The sequence below is a fragment of the Nelumbo lutea genome, chromosome 1, assembly GCF_056320005.1.
Source record: "Nelumbo lutea isolate HS-2025 chromosome 1, American lotus-T2T, whole genome shotgun sequence".
Classification (NCBI taxonomy): Eukaryota; Viridiplantae; Streptophyta; class Magnoliopsida; order Proteales; family Nelumbonaceae; genus Nelumbo; species Nelumbo lutea.
Genome location: NC_142684.1, coordinates 6,748,494 through 6,767,057, shown reverse-complemented (window position 1 = coordinate 6,767,057; position 18,564 = coordinate 6,748,494). Strand labels below are relative to the sequence as shown.

Genomic DNA, 18,564 nt, shown 5'->3' with positions numbered 1-18,564 from the left:
GGTATAATGTTTCATATTCATGCATAGAGTGTTTCAGTTAGTATTGCCATCTGTGAGTTTTTCTTACCTCAAAAGAAGTGCGTGTCAATGGTTATATTTGTTTTACGGCATCTACCTTTTCCTTTTTATCTTTCACCTTGTGAGCTAGACTAAACAAATAAAAGTTTCCCTGGAAATGAAAATATTAGTAAGACAACTGTGTCATGATAATTCTCTTGTTTCCTTGATTTTAGCACTTTAGTGTGATATCTTAAACAACAAAAAAGAATCATGCAATGGGGTTTAACTTGTCTATTGTTTTAGACTGGGTATACTGAATGATGCTTGGATATCCCGAAAACAAACTCAAGATGAAAAAAAGTGTATAATAGCATAGCCATGTGTTTGCATATTGTGGTCTTGAAAACTCTATGAATCTTGAAGAGATCTATGAAAAGGTCATTAATGGTCCTTTTTGGGTACTAGCTTCAATCGTTAGAAGGAATATGAATGATTAAAAGGCTGATTTATTAGTCAGCTTTCTGGCTTGTATTCAAGGAGTACCTATCGGACTGCAGTACAATGATAGGAGAGTCTTGGACTGGGACCTAGATGCCATTGGCATCTCAGTGAGATCCTGTGTATCTCCCCCTCGCAATGGGCCTGATACTCCTTTTCCTTGGTGCTGGTTGTGGATATCTAACATATCTCTAAGGTTCTTTTTCATGTGGACTTTGTAAGTTTGTATATGATCCTTGTGTAATCTTCAACCCGAGTTGGTGGATCAACCTCCTAATTCATTGTTCCTTTTCCTATGAGATTTAGGGTAGTGGGTACATTTCATCGGATTGTTTGGTTAGTATGGGTTAAAATGGGTCCTGTCTTCCTTTTCAAATAGAAGGGGCATTCTTGTCTCTCATTGAAGCCCGGCCTGTGAAAGGTTTTAACTGAAAAAGGGATGCACTAATCTGATTGTGAAAGGAGACTGCAAAGTAGCCATAACCTGGCTGGAAAATGAAACAGAAGGTTCTTGGCTGTTGAGGTAGAAACTAAGAGAAGCTAAAAGGTTGGCATCTGATCTGAAATGCTTGATCAAATGGATACCTAGATTCCTAGATTAACAAATATAATAGCAGGTGGTCTTGCAAGAATGGAGGTTAACAAGGACAGTCTCTTGTGGGGTTCACTAGATCTGGGTGTTGATATATCATTGTAATGCTTCTGACCTGAAATCTGTATAAAGGCAGCTGATGCTACTTCTTTTGTAATGATTTCTCTTTGTCAGTATTTGAAATATACGTGAAATTTCACTTAAATGTTTAATAGAACTGTATGGTTATTGATATAAGAAGGGTTTTAACAAAAAGGTACTTTACTGTGAAACCTGGTACCTCAACATAGGTTGATCGGTTGATACATTCAGAAATTATCGTACGAGGATTTTAGAGCAGGAAAGTGCAGAACTGGTGACTAGTTATTACAGTTATGAGGAAGACAATTTTCTATATTTCTGGTCTTCTATTCTGGAGGATTTCAGAATAGAAAACAGAAATTTTTACCTTACAGTTGAAAAAAAATCTGGAGGATTTCAGAAGGGCTTAACTTCTTATGTGTGGGGTTATCTCACCTCTTATATTTCTTTGTAGTTATAATAATATTCTAGTCATCCAAAAACATCCCTTATCTCTTCAGCCTTAGAAGTCCTCATTGCTAATGTTGCTTTTTTTTTTTTTTATGAATAATAATAAGTTTATTGTTTCAGAAGCAAATTAGAGTGAGTTCATACATCATCCCAGTGAGAGGCGCGAGCTGCAGCCCCTCCTTGAAACTTACAAGTAAACTAGGAAAGAAAAACAAGAATCACAACTGAGCCCAAAATAATTCTTCCCTATTTACCCCTTGCTTAGCTAACACATCTGACAAGGTATTTGCTGATCTCCCCACCCACTGTACAGTGACCAACATATTCCTTGTCAACCAACTAAATTTCTTCATTTCATTCTTGTATCGCCACATAGCATCTTCAGAATTTTTCAACCAACCCACCAGCACTTTGGAATCCCCCTCGATTATTAGTTGTTGTACCCCTAGCTGGTTTGCAAATTGCTAATGTCGCCACATAGCCTCTTCATTTCATTGCTAATGTCACTTTTTAAGAAAAGGTAAGGTAAAATTTTATTAAATAATGATGTGTAAAATGGGAAGGGAAGAATTCCTGTACAGTTTAGAAGCTCTACATGCATGCATCATTCACAGAAAAGTAAAAAGTACACAAATTACAAAAAGCTATGCAGTATGAGAGTTAGCGGATTTAGTCAATGGAGTCATCTTGGCAAAAATGTTTCGGAAGACTTCATCTAGCTGCGAGGATTTGCCATTAAAGACCCTGCTGTTTTTTTTTTTGGGGGGGGTTTCTAGCATATAAGGGCAATTTTTGGGGTTTAATATCAATAAAAGTAATATATTTAAAAAAAATTCAAAAATAGGTTAACTTTTTAAAAATAATATCAATAAAGGGCAAAAACATTGTTCATCTTCTTCTTGCCATTTGTTCACCAGAGTCGCCGCTGCCTCTGCCCACCTTCGCCTATGCCTCCAGCAACGTTGCCGGAGGTGGCGGCGGCGGTGCTGGTGGTCATTCCTCTACCCGCCACCACCACATCTATCTCCACCCATCTCCGGCAACGTTGCCGGAGGCAGAGGCGGCGGCGCACCTCCGGCAACATTGCCGGAGGCAGAGGCGGCGGTGCACCTCCGGCAACATTGCCGGAGGCAGAGGTGGCGGTGCACCTCCAACAACATTGCCGGAGGCGGAGGCGGCGGCGGGCGGCAGTGGACAGCGGTGGCAGACGGCAGCTCTGGTGAACAAATGGCAAGAAGAAGAAGATGAACAGTGTTTTTGCCCTTTATCGATATTATTTTTAAAAAGTTAACCTATTTTTGAATTTTTTTAAATATATTACTTTTATTGATATTAAACCCCAAAAGTTGCCCTTATATGCTATTACCCCCTTTTTTTCCATCCAGATGTGCCAAAGGGTAGTTGCATGGATGAGGTACCGAGAAACCATGGGCTGGGGAGGAAGATCATGGACGTACCAGCTTTGTAAGGCTTCAAAATCAAATTTTGGGAAGAGCCAGTGTAGGTTCAGGCTTTTAAAGATGTCCAATTCTGGATGCTGATATGATAGTGGTGGGAAAGATACTGCAATCTCCAGCTCAAGATTGCAGAGCACACAAGTTGCAAAAGGGCACAGTCTTAAGGGCAACAGTCCAAGCATGAAAGGAGGATACCTTGGGTGGAGTCTCAAATGGCTTCGTAGGGAAACTCTGAGGCTCTGAAGAAGTGATGACAAAGCGTAGGTTTTACAGAGAAATTACCAGATTTGCACAATTTCTACTTTCTACTATCGTCACAGCTTTGGACCAACTGAATATTTTGGAGCAGAGAGAGGAGCTCTTCTAATGTTGTTTTTTCATCTTGTACTATTTCTACAACTGCTGTTGTTGTGTTTTTCTTTGTTCTGTATCATCAATCAAAGCATTCAAACACATGTCATGCATTTAATACTTCTCTGTCAACCCTACAGCATGAAGAATACAATTATATTGAGTGGTGTGGGAGAAGTAGACTTAACAGCGAGAAAAAAAATTGGCTTAGAAGTAATGTATCATCAAGAATGAAAAAGAATGGTATGTATAATTGAGTACTAGTTTTTGGAAGGATTTGATTCTGGCCTAGGTTCAAGCATTACATTCTGGAAATATCACTTGCCTTGAGTTTGCAATTTTCATCCATCTATTCACTGTCATACATTTTGTCTTCCTGATTTTCTATGTCAGTATTTCTCTTAGGACTGGCAGAAATACCATCATGGCAAAGTTCTCTCTGAATGGAAATTTGAAATGAATGCTCCATCTGTGATCTGTTTATTAACCATTTATTTCTGTTAAATTTTCTTGTTTCTGTTGACATTGCTTGTTTGTAGTATCACTCATAACAGTGTCATGGTTTTAGGACTTCCTGATTCTATGATTATATTCTGGGTGAGAATGGGTCATCCCTTGAACTGTAGTTTTTTTTTTTTGTCTTTTGCATAATCTCATGTTAGTCTTCTTGACCATAAATCCTTGTCTTCCTGGTTCCATGTCCTGTTGCATACTTTACTTTCCATTTCACCTTCCAATTGTGCTGTCAGCCTGTCACCTCCCTCAACAGGTTCTCAGACTTGTCCAAATTAACGAGTCATGTAAGTTTTTACCAGTCAAACTTGGCTACTTGATCTGTCTCGACAAAATTGTTAGGGATCGCATTGTCCTCGTCACCCCCTCAAATCAGTAATACAATCATTAGTGCCTTCACCAACCTCTAGCCTGGGCTTCGAGAATAGACACTAATTAGGGCTTGGATCTGCTGCCCACAAATTGTTCCCACATCCCTATTCATGGGACATTACAGCTCAGTATTGGGAATATCTCCCTTGCCATTCATGGGGAGATGTTTCCAATACACAGTGGTGGTATTCTGTTGGTAGAGATGTGAGAACAATTTGTGAGTAGCAGATTTGGAGTGCACTAATTAGGGGTGATCATTCTTAGACTGCCCTGGAAGACCGGCTCAGCCCTGCTCACAAGTTTTCGGGCTTGGGTCTAGGTTTTTTCTGCTTAGGCTTGGTCTGGTCCAAAATTGTATAATATATACATACATTAATATATTAATATTTAACTTTTTGAATATTAATATATTTAAAATTATACATACATTAATCTTTTCAGAGTTATTGATAAAAAAAATAACGTTTTGAAAGTACAATCTTCCTAGTTAAGAAACTATATATCCTAATCCTATAGTGTACTTTTAATCATCAATATACTATAACTAATACCCTTAGACTTAACAACAAATCCAAAAAACCCCAAACATCATTGTCACCTTTAATCTTGCAATTCCCTACTAGTCTACCACTACCAAGAGCCATGCACCTGCCCAACCCTACACCACATTCTCTGCTACTGTTTCTGTTCATCACCATTCGATGCCACCTACCACTGGAGGTAAATAGTAGCAGTAATAGGCTGTTAACTACTGCTGACCATCGTTTCTCAGACATTACTACTCTACCCTTACCACTGTTGCTGTTCTCCCTCTTTCTCTCATTTTGCTGTGTTTTTCTGGTACTTCTAATTTCTCTCCATGTTCATCATACTAGTTAGGGTTCCACTGGTTTCCATCCGCATATCAATTTTTGCTCTGAGCTTAAATGCTTGGATGTTTGTGCAATATGATTAATGATCTCAACTTCGTTACATATTAATTCAAAGCAGGAAAAAGAGGTTACCTTGATCAAAAATAGATTTGAGTTTCGAAGATTGTGAAGACTCTAATGTTTGATTCAATACTTGTGGTTGGGTAGATTATGGCTGGGTGTAGGCTAGGGGTGTGTGTGTGTGTGTGTTCTATTAATTGTTAAATAGACTTTTTTTATCAGTAATCAACGTAAATTTCATTACTTAGAGAAAAATGAGAATACAGAAACATGGGCAGCCTCGGCTACCAAAAATAGAATACATAGACAAATTGATGATCAGTCTCACAATTGAGCCCAAAAGCACTCTGCTTTATTTACCCCTTGCTTTGCTAGATGGTCAGCTAATCCATTTTCCGACCTAGGAGCCCATTGAAATATCAGCTGCGTATCCCTTGAGAACCTCTTGAAATGTTTGAATTTGTTTATGAAAAACCAAGGAATCTTCTCATTCTGCTTTAACCAACTTATTACTATTTTGGAGTCGCCTTCAACTATTAGCTTCCGAAACCCCATTTCCAAAGATTTCTGCATCCCATAAAGTACTGCCTTCAATTCTGCTGTTACAGAGTCACACACTCCAATGGGACCTGAGTACATTCCCAAAATCACTCTGCTTTCATTCCTTAGAACCCCTGCAATTCCAGAGGGCCCCGGGTTCCCAAAACTACTTCCATCGAAATTTAATCAGGAAACCTGCCTCTGGGGGTTCCCAGTCCTTTAGTGTCTTCCGCTTAGTTGAAGTTGAGGCCGCAATTGTTCTCCAGTTCCTTAATATATCATCAATAGAGAAATCTGAGAACAACTCCAATGTCTTTATCCAGAAGGCCACTTTTGCCATAACCCCTTCAATTAGTGCTTCTTTGCTTCTTTTCTTTTCCTCAAATATACACTTGTTTATTTCCTCCCATAGGGTCCATATTATTGCTGCTCTTGTGCACCTCCACATCAGTTTTCCCCTCCTTTTTGTCCAGCTGAAAGTGGATCTATCAAACAACCTGTCCAAGCTGTCCGGAGCATTCCACATGCACCCAAAAAGAGAAAAGAACCAATCCCAAATACCACAAGCAAATGGACTGGAAATGAACAAGTGAAGAGCAGATTCACCATTGGATTCATACAAGCAGCACCAATTTGGGGAGAGGCACCATCCAGGTCTCTTCCTCTGTAAAATATCACAAGTGTTGATTGCACCATGGAAGACCTCCCAACAAAAAGCACTCACTTTGGGGGGAATCGAATGACACCAGATCTCTTTGATTGGAATGGGAGTAATTGGTTGAGAAGGCACAAACAACGACTTGAAAAAAGAAGCACAGCTGAAAATCCCAGAAGGATGTAGAGTCCAAATTCTATCATCTTGTTTACTTAGGTATGGGAAAACTCCTTCAAGAATGTGTAGAAGGTTCGAAACAAGGCCTAATTTAATGTCCCTCACATTTCTACGAAAACCTAGGTCCCACCCAAGCCCGTTAGCCGAGGGAGAGGGGAGTGGAAACTTAGAAATTGGCTTACCCTTGAGAGCAAAAAGGGTGAACAAAGAAGGGAAAGAATCCTTTAAAGAGGCTTCACCCACCCAAAGGTCCTCCCAGAACTTGATTTTGTTACCTGAATTAAAATCGAATCTGATGTGATTGAGAAAAGATGGAAGGCATTTCTGAATCTCTCTAGGGTGAAAAGCAGGAGGCCCTGCTAGAAGTTACAGCATCCCACCCGTTCACTAAGAGCCCATGAATACTAGCGATAACTTTATTCCATAACCTGTCTGATTCTCTTGGAAATCTCCACAACCACTTCCCCAAAAGAGCCTGGTTCTTTTCTTTCAGCCTTCCTAACCCCAGCCCTCCATCCTCCTTTCGTCTACAAACTATTTCCCATCTGATTAGGTGATCCTTCTTTGTCTCTCCTGGTTCCCACAAGAAAACCCACATAATTTTCTCCAACTTCTTAACAATCACCTGAGGTACACTAAACGCCGATAGGTAATAGACCGGAGTGTTAGCTAACGTGGATTTGATTAAGGTTATCCTACCTCCCAAAGAAATATAATTCCTCTTCCAAGCTGCTAACTTCTTCTCAAATCTCTCCACTATCGGGCTCCAGAAGGTCAAAGACCTAGGGTTTGCACCTAAAGGGAGTCCTAAGTACTTCATAGGCCAATCATTGGACACACACCTGAGTTCCCTTGCCCACAGCTCCAACTCCTCCCGCCCCATATTTACCCCAGCTACTACACTTTTATTGAGATTAACCTTCAGATTTGTCAACATCTCAAACAAACTCAATAACCTCCTCAGATTCCTAGCCTCCTCACCTTTCCCCTCACAAAAAATAATGTTGTCGTTTGCAAATTGAAGATGGGTTACCAACACCCTGTCTCTCCCCCCTCTCCACCCACTTAAAACACCCATTTCATCCGCTTTTATGATCAATCTGCTGAATACCTCTGCAACAATAGTAAATAGAAACGGTGAAAGTGGATCCCCTTGTCTCAGACCTCTCATTAGCACCAAAAAAATCTATAACCAACCCATTCACCAAGACTGAAAAATGACAAGATTTTAGGCAACCTCTAATCCACTTGCACCATCTTGCACCAAAACCACAATTGCTCAAAGCTTCAATCAAGAGATCCTAGTCCACAAAATCGTGGGCTTTCTCTAGATCCAACTTCCACACAATACCTTTCCTCCCATTCTTCCTAAAATCCTCTACACACTCATTTGCAATGAGTAGTTGATATGAAATATGTCTTTCTTTGATAAAGGCTCCTTGATACTGTGATATGATTGATGGAAGTACCCTTTTTTAGGTGGTTGGAGAGAACCTTGGCTATGATTTTGTATTGACTTGTCACTAGGCTGATGGGTCTAAAGTCCTTGGTAGAATTCCTGATTTCTTAGGAATCAACACAATAAAAGTAGCATTAACCCCTTTACTTATCATCCCTCTATGGTAGAATTCCTCAAAAACTTTCATTAAATCCTCCTTAAGCCACTCCCAACAATCTTGGTAAAAAGCCATGGTAAATCCATCTGGACCTGGAGCCTTGGACCTATCCATTGAGAAAATAGCTGCCTTCACTTCCTCCAACTCAAAACTACTTTCTAATTCTCTACTCAAGGTGCTATCTAAAGCAAGCCATGTCAAACCCTCTAAGATCCATCTATTCTCTACTGGCCTTCTATAAATTTGTTTGAAGTGATCCACAAAAGCCTTAGCAATGTCATCCTATTGGGTGATGATAATTCCATTTTCTAATTCTAGCGTAGAGATGCAATTTTTCCTTCTCCTACCATTTGCGAGTGCACAAAAGTATCTAGTGTTCCCATCACCTTCCTTTATCCACCTTTCTCTTGACTTTTGTTTCCATGATATCTCCTCTCTCAATAGTGTAGCTTCCAACTCTTTTTTCAAATTTGTCTTCTCCTCTACCAAGCCCATTTGTCCTTCCTTTCTATCAATCTCTTCAATCCGACTAATCAAGGTAGATTTTCTTTCTTCGGTCCTCCCAAACTGATTGGAATTCCACTCCTTTAACTTTCCTTTCAAATTCTTAAGCTTTCTATGGAATCTAATCCCTTCCCATCTAGCCACCGAGGTGTCCTCCTCCCACCAGCTTCTCACCTTTTGCACAAAGCCTGGGACTATGAGCCACATATTTTCAAACCGCAAAGGCTTTGGTCCGCCCCCATTCCCTTCTTGAGTAAGACAAATTGGCTAGTGATCCAACATGAGCCTAGGTAATATTCTACCTGTCAATTCCTCCAATGATCCTCCCACTCTTGTGTCACTAGAAATCTATCTAACTTGGATAAAGTAGGGCTTTCCTGACAATTGGTCCAAGTAAATCTGTTCTGTCCTGTCATGACCTTCAGTTCTAAATCTTCTATAAATCTGTTAAATCTCCTCATGCTAGTGGTCATCTTTTGTCTTGGGTTATTTGATTCATCTGTGTGTCTAATCACATTGAAATCACCTCCCACACACAAGGCCCTTGGCACAATCCTCTAACAGCTGCCGGTTCGTCTCACAATTCATTTCTATCCCTATAAGAATTTGGCCCGTAAACATTTGACATCACCCAAGTGAAATTATCACTTATATTCCTCAGTTTTACCGACACTGAAAATCTGCTTATCAACTCCTCTAAGCACTCCACTGACTCCTCATTCCACGGTGTGATTATTCGTCCGGAAGCACCCCAAGATGGTGCATGAGCCCATCCTATACCCCTGCCCCCTCCATATACTTCTCCCCTCTACCTTATCCTTCCTATTTTCTACCTCTCCTGCTAAAGCTTTTCTCTCCATCTCCTTGTCCTTCCTCCTGTCAATTTTTATCTTTTCCACCTGCCTCCTCTTTCTTCTTCCTTTGAGCTCATTAACCTCTTCTTTCTTCTTTTGCTTTTTTTCTACAAGTATGTTAGAGACTCTCAAACCTAACCTCTCTGCCCATTCCCTTAGAGAAAGATCCTCATTTGACTTAGAGACCTCTGAATTCACCTGCTTTTCTAGCTTCCCTTCTCTTTTTCCTACTTCTTTTCTCCTTCCCATCACTTTATTTGTTATTATCTCTCCTTTCTTTCCTTCCTTTTCCTTCTGCCCCTCTAATTATCCCTCCCCTTTGCTCCTAGCTCTCTCTCATTTGCAATCACTGTATTCAAAGGCTCATTCAGAAGTTGTTGGGATTCTGAAACTCTTGCACAGGCACTAGAGAAACCATTAGTCGCCAAAATAGAATTCACAACAGTACCTTGAAGATTTGGGTTGATGAAAGAAAGGTTCGAAGGCAGATCCTTATCAATCATCCTCAAACCCTCCGTAGAAGGTGTTCCAAGTTGGGTTTCTACAGGTGCAACGCTGACAGTTTGAGCTGTTGATGGTGCCTCAGCCTTTGTTTGTGTCTCTGTGTTCAACCTCTGGCTATTCTCCCTGTTCGTAATGTCCAACCCTTGTGTTTGCCGTTGGTTTTGGTCGGCTCCCCCCCTTTTTGAGTTCGTATCGTCCTCTTGGCCAGAACAGACCTACGTGGCTAAGATTTTGCTATTTGGCTTGCTCTGAGATCGTCGCTCGTCTATCTTCGGTTCGGACCATCGACTCTTTCCTCTCGTCCGCGTGTTCTTGGGAACAGACCTGTCGCTTTTCCTCAAGTGGGCCCCGCACACCCCACAACTTTCCTCCCGACTTTAGGACTTCCTTATAGGAGTAAAACCCCGCCTTGCTACAGGGGTTATTTGAACAAAACTCCCTTTCTGAGAAAAAGCCCGCCCTCTTAAAGTATGACTCACTCTTCTCTGCCACACCCTCCACTTGTTTGCTTATGTGTCCTTGTTCTCTTCCCCTAACGCCCCCACATGTCGCCTACCCAGCCACCTCAAGTTCTTCTTCAACCTTTGGACTTCTACTCCAGAGCGACGCTTCCACTTCCGATGCTACCCACACTTTGCTCCAACAACCTTCAGCAAAAATTTCCTTCGAACGCGGAACTCTTTCCGGCTTGACGCCTGCTACTCTTAAGTGAGCAGCTCTGAGATCCAAATTTTTGAAGGAGACAAGCACCCCTCCCATGGCGATCGCCACCTTTTCCAGGATGGATTTCTGCCACAGATTGAATGGCAGTCCAAGCAATTTCACTTCAAAACAACCGTCTACGAGATCCACCGAGTTGCAGGAGGGCCACCAGCTTTCGACCAATATCAGCCTTTCTTTCGTTTCTACAGTCGTAGACTCCAACTGTGCATTTCCCGCATCTAGCACTGCCTTCTTATCAGAAAAAGGGATTAGAATAGCTGTCCTTTCCAGGCCTATTTTTTCCGACACCTCCTCCAAGATCAGTTTCCAATCTTTCACTTCATTCTTCGTTGATAATATTAGCTTTTGCTCCCAGTCACCTTTTTCCCCTTCCACCAAAATCTTTGGTATAGGTGCAGAGAGAGTAACCGACGTAGCTCCATTATTTTCCTCCTTTTCTTCAGTCCTTGCTTTCTCCAATAATTTCCTCCAAACTTTCAAGTCCTCATTTCTTCTCAGGGTATTTTCCTTCATTACATGCTTCTTAGATTGTTCCTTCTTAAATCTGTAAAACAGATTGTATTTTATTTTATTTGTGTTTTCTTCATCGCTTTCAAAAAATGAAGGAGAAGCAGTTTATCTGGTGGTTTCAAGAATCATGGCTGTATCTTAGGGTGAAGGTTCTGCATTTGTTGTGATAATTTATTGTGGAAATAGTGGATTGTTTGTAAATGCAATTCCGAAAGGTAAGCTAGTGGATATTAATCTTCATTTACTTATTATTTTCTTATTTCTTGCCTTTATTGGGATACTAAACAATCTGTGAATCGGACTGGTCATAAAAGTGGCTAAAACACCATTATAAAGGCTGATGGGGGCATTAATATGTTTCACTGTAAGATCACAACAACAAATCCAGAAGATTCAGCCTCATGAATTTTGACTTTAAGATTGGTTTTCTGTTAGGAATTTTTTAAATTCTTTTGTTGTCACAAGTGTCAGAAAAGTTATCAGTGGCTTATTGTTTTGCTTGAATATTTCCTCCATATGGTCCATTTAGTTGAACCCGTGTTATTTGTTACTGGAAGTTATTGTTATTACTTTTTTGTAAGTTATGCGAAGAGGAATGGTTGTTGTAATATGTAAAGTTCTGGGCACTTTTTTTAATATCCTGTCCTCATATTGGCTCAGGAACTCTTTACGTCCTGTCACATGCTTAAGGTTTGTAGTCATCTTTAATCCCATTTGGAATATCATTTTTTCAGTTCAAGGTGTTACATTGAACAGAATGTTCTTGGTAAATGAATTTTGACAGGAAGAGAGAAACAAAAATCGAAAATTAGATCGAGATAATGATAGAAGGTATTCTTTTCTAGAAATTTTTGATCTTTTTACTGGACAATGCTGAATGCCTTAAATATTTATCGTCTTTTATTTGATTAACATTTGATGCTTCTCCAACATAAAATTGAATCTTTTTACTCAGATCAAAAGAGCGAAGCCGAGAACATGACAGGGCAGGTAGCAGGGACCGAGGCCGTGATAAGGAAGAACGAAGTGGTAGTCGAGAGCGAGGAAGGGATTATGATCACAGGAGTAGAGACCGTGATAGGTGTTATGACCGTGATCGTGGGTATGATCGGGAACGAGATAGAGATTCTGACCGCTCACGCAATTATGATTCAAGAGGTCGCCGAAGGTCACGCTCATGGGAACGGTCAAGGGACTATGATCGCCACAGGTAGTGGTCCTTTATTCTTAGATGTTTTGGCATAATATGCTTTCTCTCTTGAAATGTTTTTATTTTCAAATTACAGCTTCAGTTTTGAGACATTTATGGTCAGATGGGAGGTCAATCCTGTTAATTACCTCATTGTAGTTGGCAAATGGATTGGTAATTGCATTTTTATCCTCATGGTAAGGTGATTTTATTTATGCCTTTGGCAAACTGCAGCATCCATAACCAGCTGACTAATTGGGTACTCAGTAATGATGTCTTCCTAGGCTCTTGCTTTGGCTGAGGTCCTTGCCAGGGGAAGGGCTAATTCAAGCAAAGTTACATTCTTCCTGGCGGTTTCTTTTGAAATAGTTCAGTGCTTTAGTATGCTCACCTGGTTGAAATCAGAAATTTTAGGACTTAACCAGTAACCATATGACAACTTATTTCTGCCACATGAATGAATCCTGTGGCTGATTTGAACCATCCGTCAGATAGGGGATCCTCCGGAACTGCTATGTGTTCACTCCTTAAGTTCACATCCAATTGAGCTCTTAGTCTGTAATCTGTACCCAACCTTAAATTGGAATTTGGTCCAATTTATAATAGCTATCTGAGCTTTCACTTTTTTAAATTTAGAAGATGTGGATAAAAAGGTACTTCTAAAGCACATGGCAAGGCGTTTTTTGGTCCAAAATTTATTCAAGTATAGAGTGATGAGTGGAATCTGGGTACTCTTTTTGAGCCCCAAAATGAGTTTGCCACATGGAAATTTTCTTTGGTAGTTTAAACTTCATACAAAATGCTAGAATATTCATCGTGTCGTTGCTTTATTAAACGAAAAAATTGCAAATCTGCTCCCAGATATATACATACATTGTACTAGTTGCATATAATTTTTGTTGTCATGCACTCATGCCAAGAATAATATTTATGCTGCTATGTGTTTTTTTTCTTTATACTTGATTATTGTGCTCAGTGATCTGAAATATGAAAATTGAGGCTATGCACTAGGTTTTTCATGTTTGATCTTCTATTTCTTCTGGTGACTTGGTAATAAGACGATAAAGCTGTATCATTACGTCCCTAAGTACCATTGGTAGTGTATCACTCCACAACCTTTTCTTTTGGGTGCTAGTAGATCCACAGAATTGGACCTATTCATGTGTTTGTGATACTGAACTACAGATCTATGGGTGTCAATATGAAGATTACAAGGTCTCTCGACCATTTTAACCATCCATAACCATTATAATTGGAATTGTTACTGCTTAGACTATTTTATCCTGGGTTGCTTTGATTATTCCAGCATCTTGGCAATGCATGTATTCATGCTTCTTCCCGTGTGTAGTAGTCATGATGAATATGTATATAATGAGTGTGGACGGTCTAATGGACAATGGAATTTAATGAAAAAGAAATAATTCTTGATCAACCTGTTTTTAGGTTTTTCTCCACTTGTTCTGATATATTTACAAATCAAGTCTGAAACCTTCTTTAATGTGTACCCCTTGGTAAAAATTTGGCCAATCATATAACAATGAGAGCTATTTTAATCAGTGCCTTCTCACTCATATGATAGTGAGGAATAGCCAACCGAGACCATGCATCTAATGGAGATGATTCTCTGGATTCTGTTCATTTCACCTGCACCTGCTGCCTTGTATTTGATTCTTACTTAGTAACTGTGGAACCTGTTACGAAAATGTCTGGAAGCTTTCTTTATCCAGGTGTGGATTTTGAGGTGAGGGATGGCTTGAATGTTGTTTGGTCTTTAAGTTGTTGAATAGGATGCTATATTTTGCAGAAATGATGTTGGAATGGATGAGTGGAAAAACTAGAAACGAAATCATTTGAAGGAACCTTGGAGTAGCACCAGTTAGTGGTAAAATGAGAGAAAGTAGACTAGATGCCTAGATGGTTTTTTCACGTGCATAGAAGACCTTTAATAGCATCCTTCGATGGTTTTCTCACGTCATAGTAGTGACAAATGATTTAAGTGCTAACAATTTTAATAATGGATATGACATTGAACAGCATGGAATGGCGAAACAGTATTCATGTAGCCTACCCCATAGATATATAGTTGGGATAAAGGCTCGGATGATGATGTTGATGATAACATGGATCTGAATTTGATTCATTAATTTGAATCTTATCCATTGGATTGAGATTGGACTTGTACCTCGCTTGGAGCCTTGCATATCATATATCATGTTAAACTAAACTGAAGAATGCTAAAGTATTATCTGCATTATTAACGAAATGAAATTTGAATTACTTATGAAAATGATAAATAAAATGAAGTTTGAATTACTCAACAAATCCATAAATAAAGTGAAGTTTGAATTAAATGAGATTACTTTTAGGAGGCTCTTGCCTATTTGATCAAATTCAAACCAACTTTGCTAATAAACATGTCTGTTCTCCCTGGTTGTTTTTTGGATATAACAATTTCATTCATAAATATGCCTGTGTAATTAATAAAACATCCAGTGCACCAAGGTTCAAAATATCAAAATGTATGACAGCATAAAATACGCATCATTTTTCAGGCTCACTAATGTACTATATTAAGATCCAAGGTTTTTATACTGTTTTAAATGATAGAACATGACAGCCCAGTTCTACTGACAACTGATTGAACAAAAAAGAAAGGAGTTTCGTTTGAATGAAATTCTTGAAATGCAAATTTTGCGTATTGAGGGTATTGATACGTTTTTTTTGGATCTTCTAATCCTTGTTCCTTTGGTAATCTTTCAATGCAGGCGTTATGATCGGTACTGAACTGTAATGAAGCTGAAAGAAGTGGGATTGGAATGTTGTGGTTAGGTTTATGTCCAAGTTAACTTTTAATGGGCAAGATGTTCTGATTTGGTTTCATATTTTCCCAGTAGTATTCAGTCGGTACAATTTGGTCTTTTTTTATTTTTTATTTTTATTTTTGTTTTTTTTTGCTCTATTTATTTTTCTGCTTGGAAAGTAACGTTTATGATAATCTATTTAAGCAGATGCTTTGTACGTTTGGATATCTACAGAATGTTAGCTATTGTAATGTGTTCTATGCAGTAATCAGTACCACTTTCTGTTTCTTGTCTTCAAATATAGAATAATTCTTGTATTGGAGACCGTATATGTAGAGGTGTAAATCGGGCCAGGCAGCCCGTGGCCTGGCATGGCCTCACATGATTTTGAGCCAGCCTGGTCCGATGGTTCACAGGTGTGCTATGGCCCGGCATGATTGTATGGGCCGTTGGGCTCTGCTGGGCTTGGGGTTTCAGGTTGGCGGGCTGGGTTGGCATGTCTCACACTGTCGTGCAGTGTTGCATGTGGCCCACGGGCTGACACGGCTTGGCTTGCAGGTCCATAGCGGGTTGTGCTTGGCCCGTCCGAAGAACTAGTCATTCGAGACACCCCACCCCCAATGGCTAGTTTTAACTTTTTTGGGTTTTTTTTATAGAAATGCCCCCTAATAACTGAAGGGGGTATTTATGTATTTTGACTGTAGGGGAGATAAAATGACAATAATGCCCCTTAATAACTATATAATAGCTAGTTTAGGAGGGTGTTTAGGTCAAGTGGTAAATGACTTTATAATGACAAAAATACCCCTCATAATTAAAAATCGCTAGTTTTTAGGGTATTTTGGAAAATTAAATTTTTTAATTCTCATAAATAGTTTTATCTTCCACCATTTTTATCACACCAGTTCTCATACTTAGTCTCTTATACTTTCTCAAATCTCAATCTTGTCTCATACATCATACTTTTAATTCTCAACTTGATTCAATTTTCAATAAGAGGAAAGTTTGCTCGGGTATTTCAAGTTAGTAATTTGGGAGACATGGAGGCTTCAACCGTTGAAATCAATTTGAAATTTCGAATCGGCAATCTGGGTAAGTGCAATTAAATTAATTTTTATTTTTATAGTTAAAAAAATAGTTGGCTCCTCCCGTTCTTGATACTAATTCCCTACCGTAGTCAATGTTGACGATGTCGATGTTCAGTTACAATATGATAGTGTTAGTGTCGATATGGATGCTACTAATATTGTTGACGTTCCCATCCCTAGTACTATTACTATGGGTAGGGGAAAGAAAAAGGAGAACACTAGGTTGATTAATCTGCTTGGACAATATTTAAAATATAGGACATAGAGGGGTAGGGAAAGAGAGCCATTTGTCAAAAATATAGTAGTGACTTTAGCTATAGTAGTAGTAGTGGTATTGGCCACTTGGGTCGACGTTTGAAATGCCATTTGATGAAAGAAGAGAGAAAATACATGTAATTTCACATTTTTATGGTGAAATTACACTTCATACAAAGTCGAACTATTAAAATACATGTCTCTTATGTATAGGGTTATCAACAAAGGAAACTCATTAATTAATTAAAATATAAGTTTAATATAACTACCAGAAAATTCCACCAATGTTAGTTACATCATATTACATTTTTACCCAAAATAAAGTAGGTCTTTCAATTCTTTGTTTTTCTAATATATAATAAATACATTTTTTAATAAATATTTTGATTTCCATGGTGTATCCATGTGTTTTTTCATTTTTCTAACTTAACCATGTATATCCTAAGTATATCCAGAATCCGAATACATTTCTTTGAATTGCCACTTCAATATTTTTTGCATTTTTGGTATTTTGAACCTTACACTCACTTTTACATCACATAAGTAAAATGCGATTCATCTCTTAAGTAAAAATGGTGTGGATGGTGAGTGCTAAAGATGCCTATAATCAGATACAAGGGCAAGGGTTTGCATCCTCTCCCAACCCTTTACTATAATTATAGCTTATAAAAATATATAAAATATATAGATGGATTTATAAGCAGGCATTGGGAGCAGATGCCCGCACCAAATATAATTGGGCTTGGGTAAATTTTTTTTTTTTTTTTTTTTTTCAAATAGGGCGGATGGTGATTAGCAATGGACTGTTCAAATCTGAGGGTAAAAGTTAATGTTTTATCATATTTGGGCATTTGGATTTGGATGGATTTTCTAACCTCTGATCGAACATATTGAGTTAGGGTGGTCATTTTTAGCCCCAACCAAGAAATTTTTAAGTTTGGGCTTAGGTTTCATGTTCAGGCCTGACCCAAGCTTGGGCTTATTACTTTAGGCCAGGTCTATATATAATAGATCCATGTATATGATAGATCATCCCCAGCTTCACACTATAATTTTTCTCTATCATTAGATTCAAGCAAAAAAATATAAAATTTTCTCTTTTCTTGCAATCCTTTTCCCCAATTCTTTAGAAAACAAATCCATAGATCTACGTACAAAGTAAAGAATTAAAGAATTTTAACCAAATATTAGTAGAGATCTATATCTATATCTGTACTACTATAAAAAGTACAAATATGCTATCAAGATTTCTGGAATTTTGACAGAAATTGTCCATATGTTTAAAGATGTTCATACTTGAAATAGAAGGTCAATAATGTAAAATTAAATCAATTACGACATTTATAGCATTTATTTATTTAGGAAATAATACCACTTTTTAAGTTACTCCTATAACAGTCATTAATTACAAAGCAATTGGGATCCATGTAATTGGATTTCAATAGGGATTTTCCATGTCCACTCAGTTTGTGACATGTACGTCAAACCTTTACCCTAATGCATCCCTAATGAAAAGTGAAAACCAAGAGAAAAGTGCTTTGATTTATTTATTTTATTTTTTAAATATCAAAACCAAAGTTGATGGCTCATCGTTTGCTATTTCTTGGACTCCCTTCAACCCAAGCAAACTTGGAGAAAAGTTGTAAGCCAAATCAAATTTCAAATTAATGGTAAGGGGCAAAATGTAGGAAAATCTTTCATACCCTTGTCAAACAATGATATAAAAGATACACTTCAACCTAATCAAGGATTAAAATATCGATACATATCGGTATTGGACTGCATCGATACGGGATACGCTATAACTGTAGTGTATTCCTGTTAGTTGTACGTATCGATATGACACTACCATATCGGCATGTATCGCATAGTATTGGCTGATACGCGTTGATACCGAAGCGT

General features: G+C 38.6%; 1 protein-coding gene across 2 annotated transcripts in view; it reads left to right on the top strand.

The window, feature by feature from the left end:
- Positions 1 to 15,618, top strand: part of LOC148873357 (U1 snRNP-associated protein usp106-like) — a 40,936-nt gene extending 25,318 nt beyond the window's left edge. The window contains exons 11-14 of one of the 2 annotated variants that reach the window (XM_088963811.1): positions 11,990 to 12,019; positions 12,114 to 12,160; positions 12,285 to 12,539; positions 15,284 to 15,618. In XM_088963811.1, coding sequence (XP_088819937.1) covers positions 11,990 to 12,019; positions 12,114 to 12,160; positions 12,285 to 12,539; positions 15,284 to 15,302 — 351 coding nt within the window. In that variant the 3' untranslated portion in view covers positions 15,303 to 15,618. The remainder of the gene's footprint in view (positions 1 to 11,989; positions 12,020 to 12,113; positions 12,161 to 12,284; positions 12,540 to 15,283) is intronic. The other variant, XM_088963812.1, reaches the window with a different exon arrangement.
- The last annotated feature ends 2,946 nt before the right edge of the window (positions 15,619 to 18,564 follow it).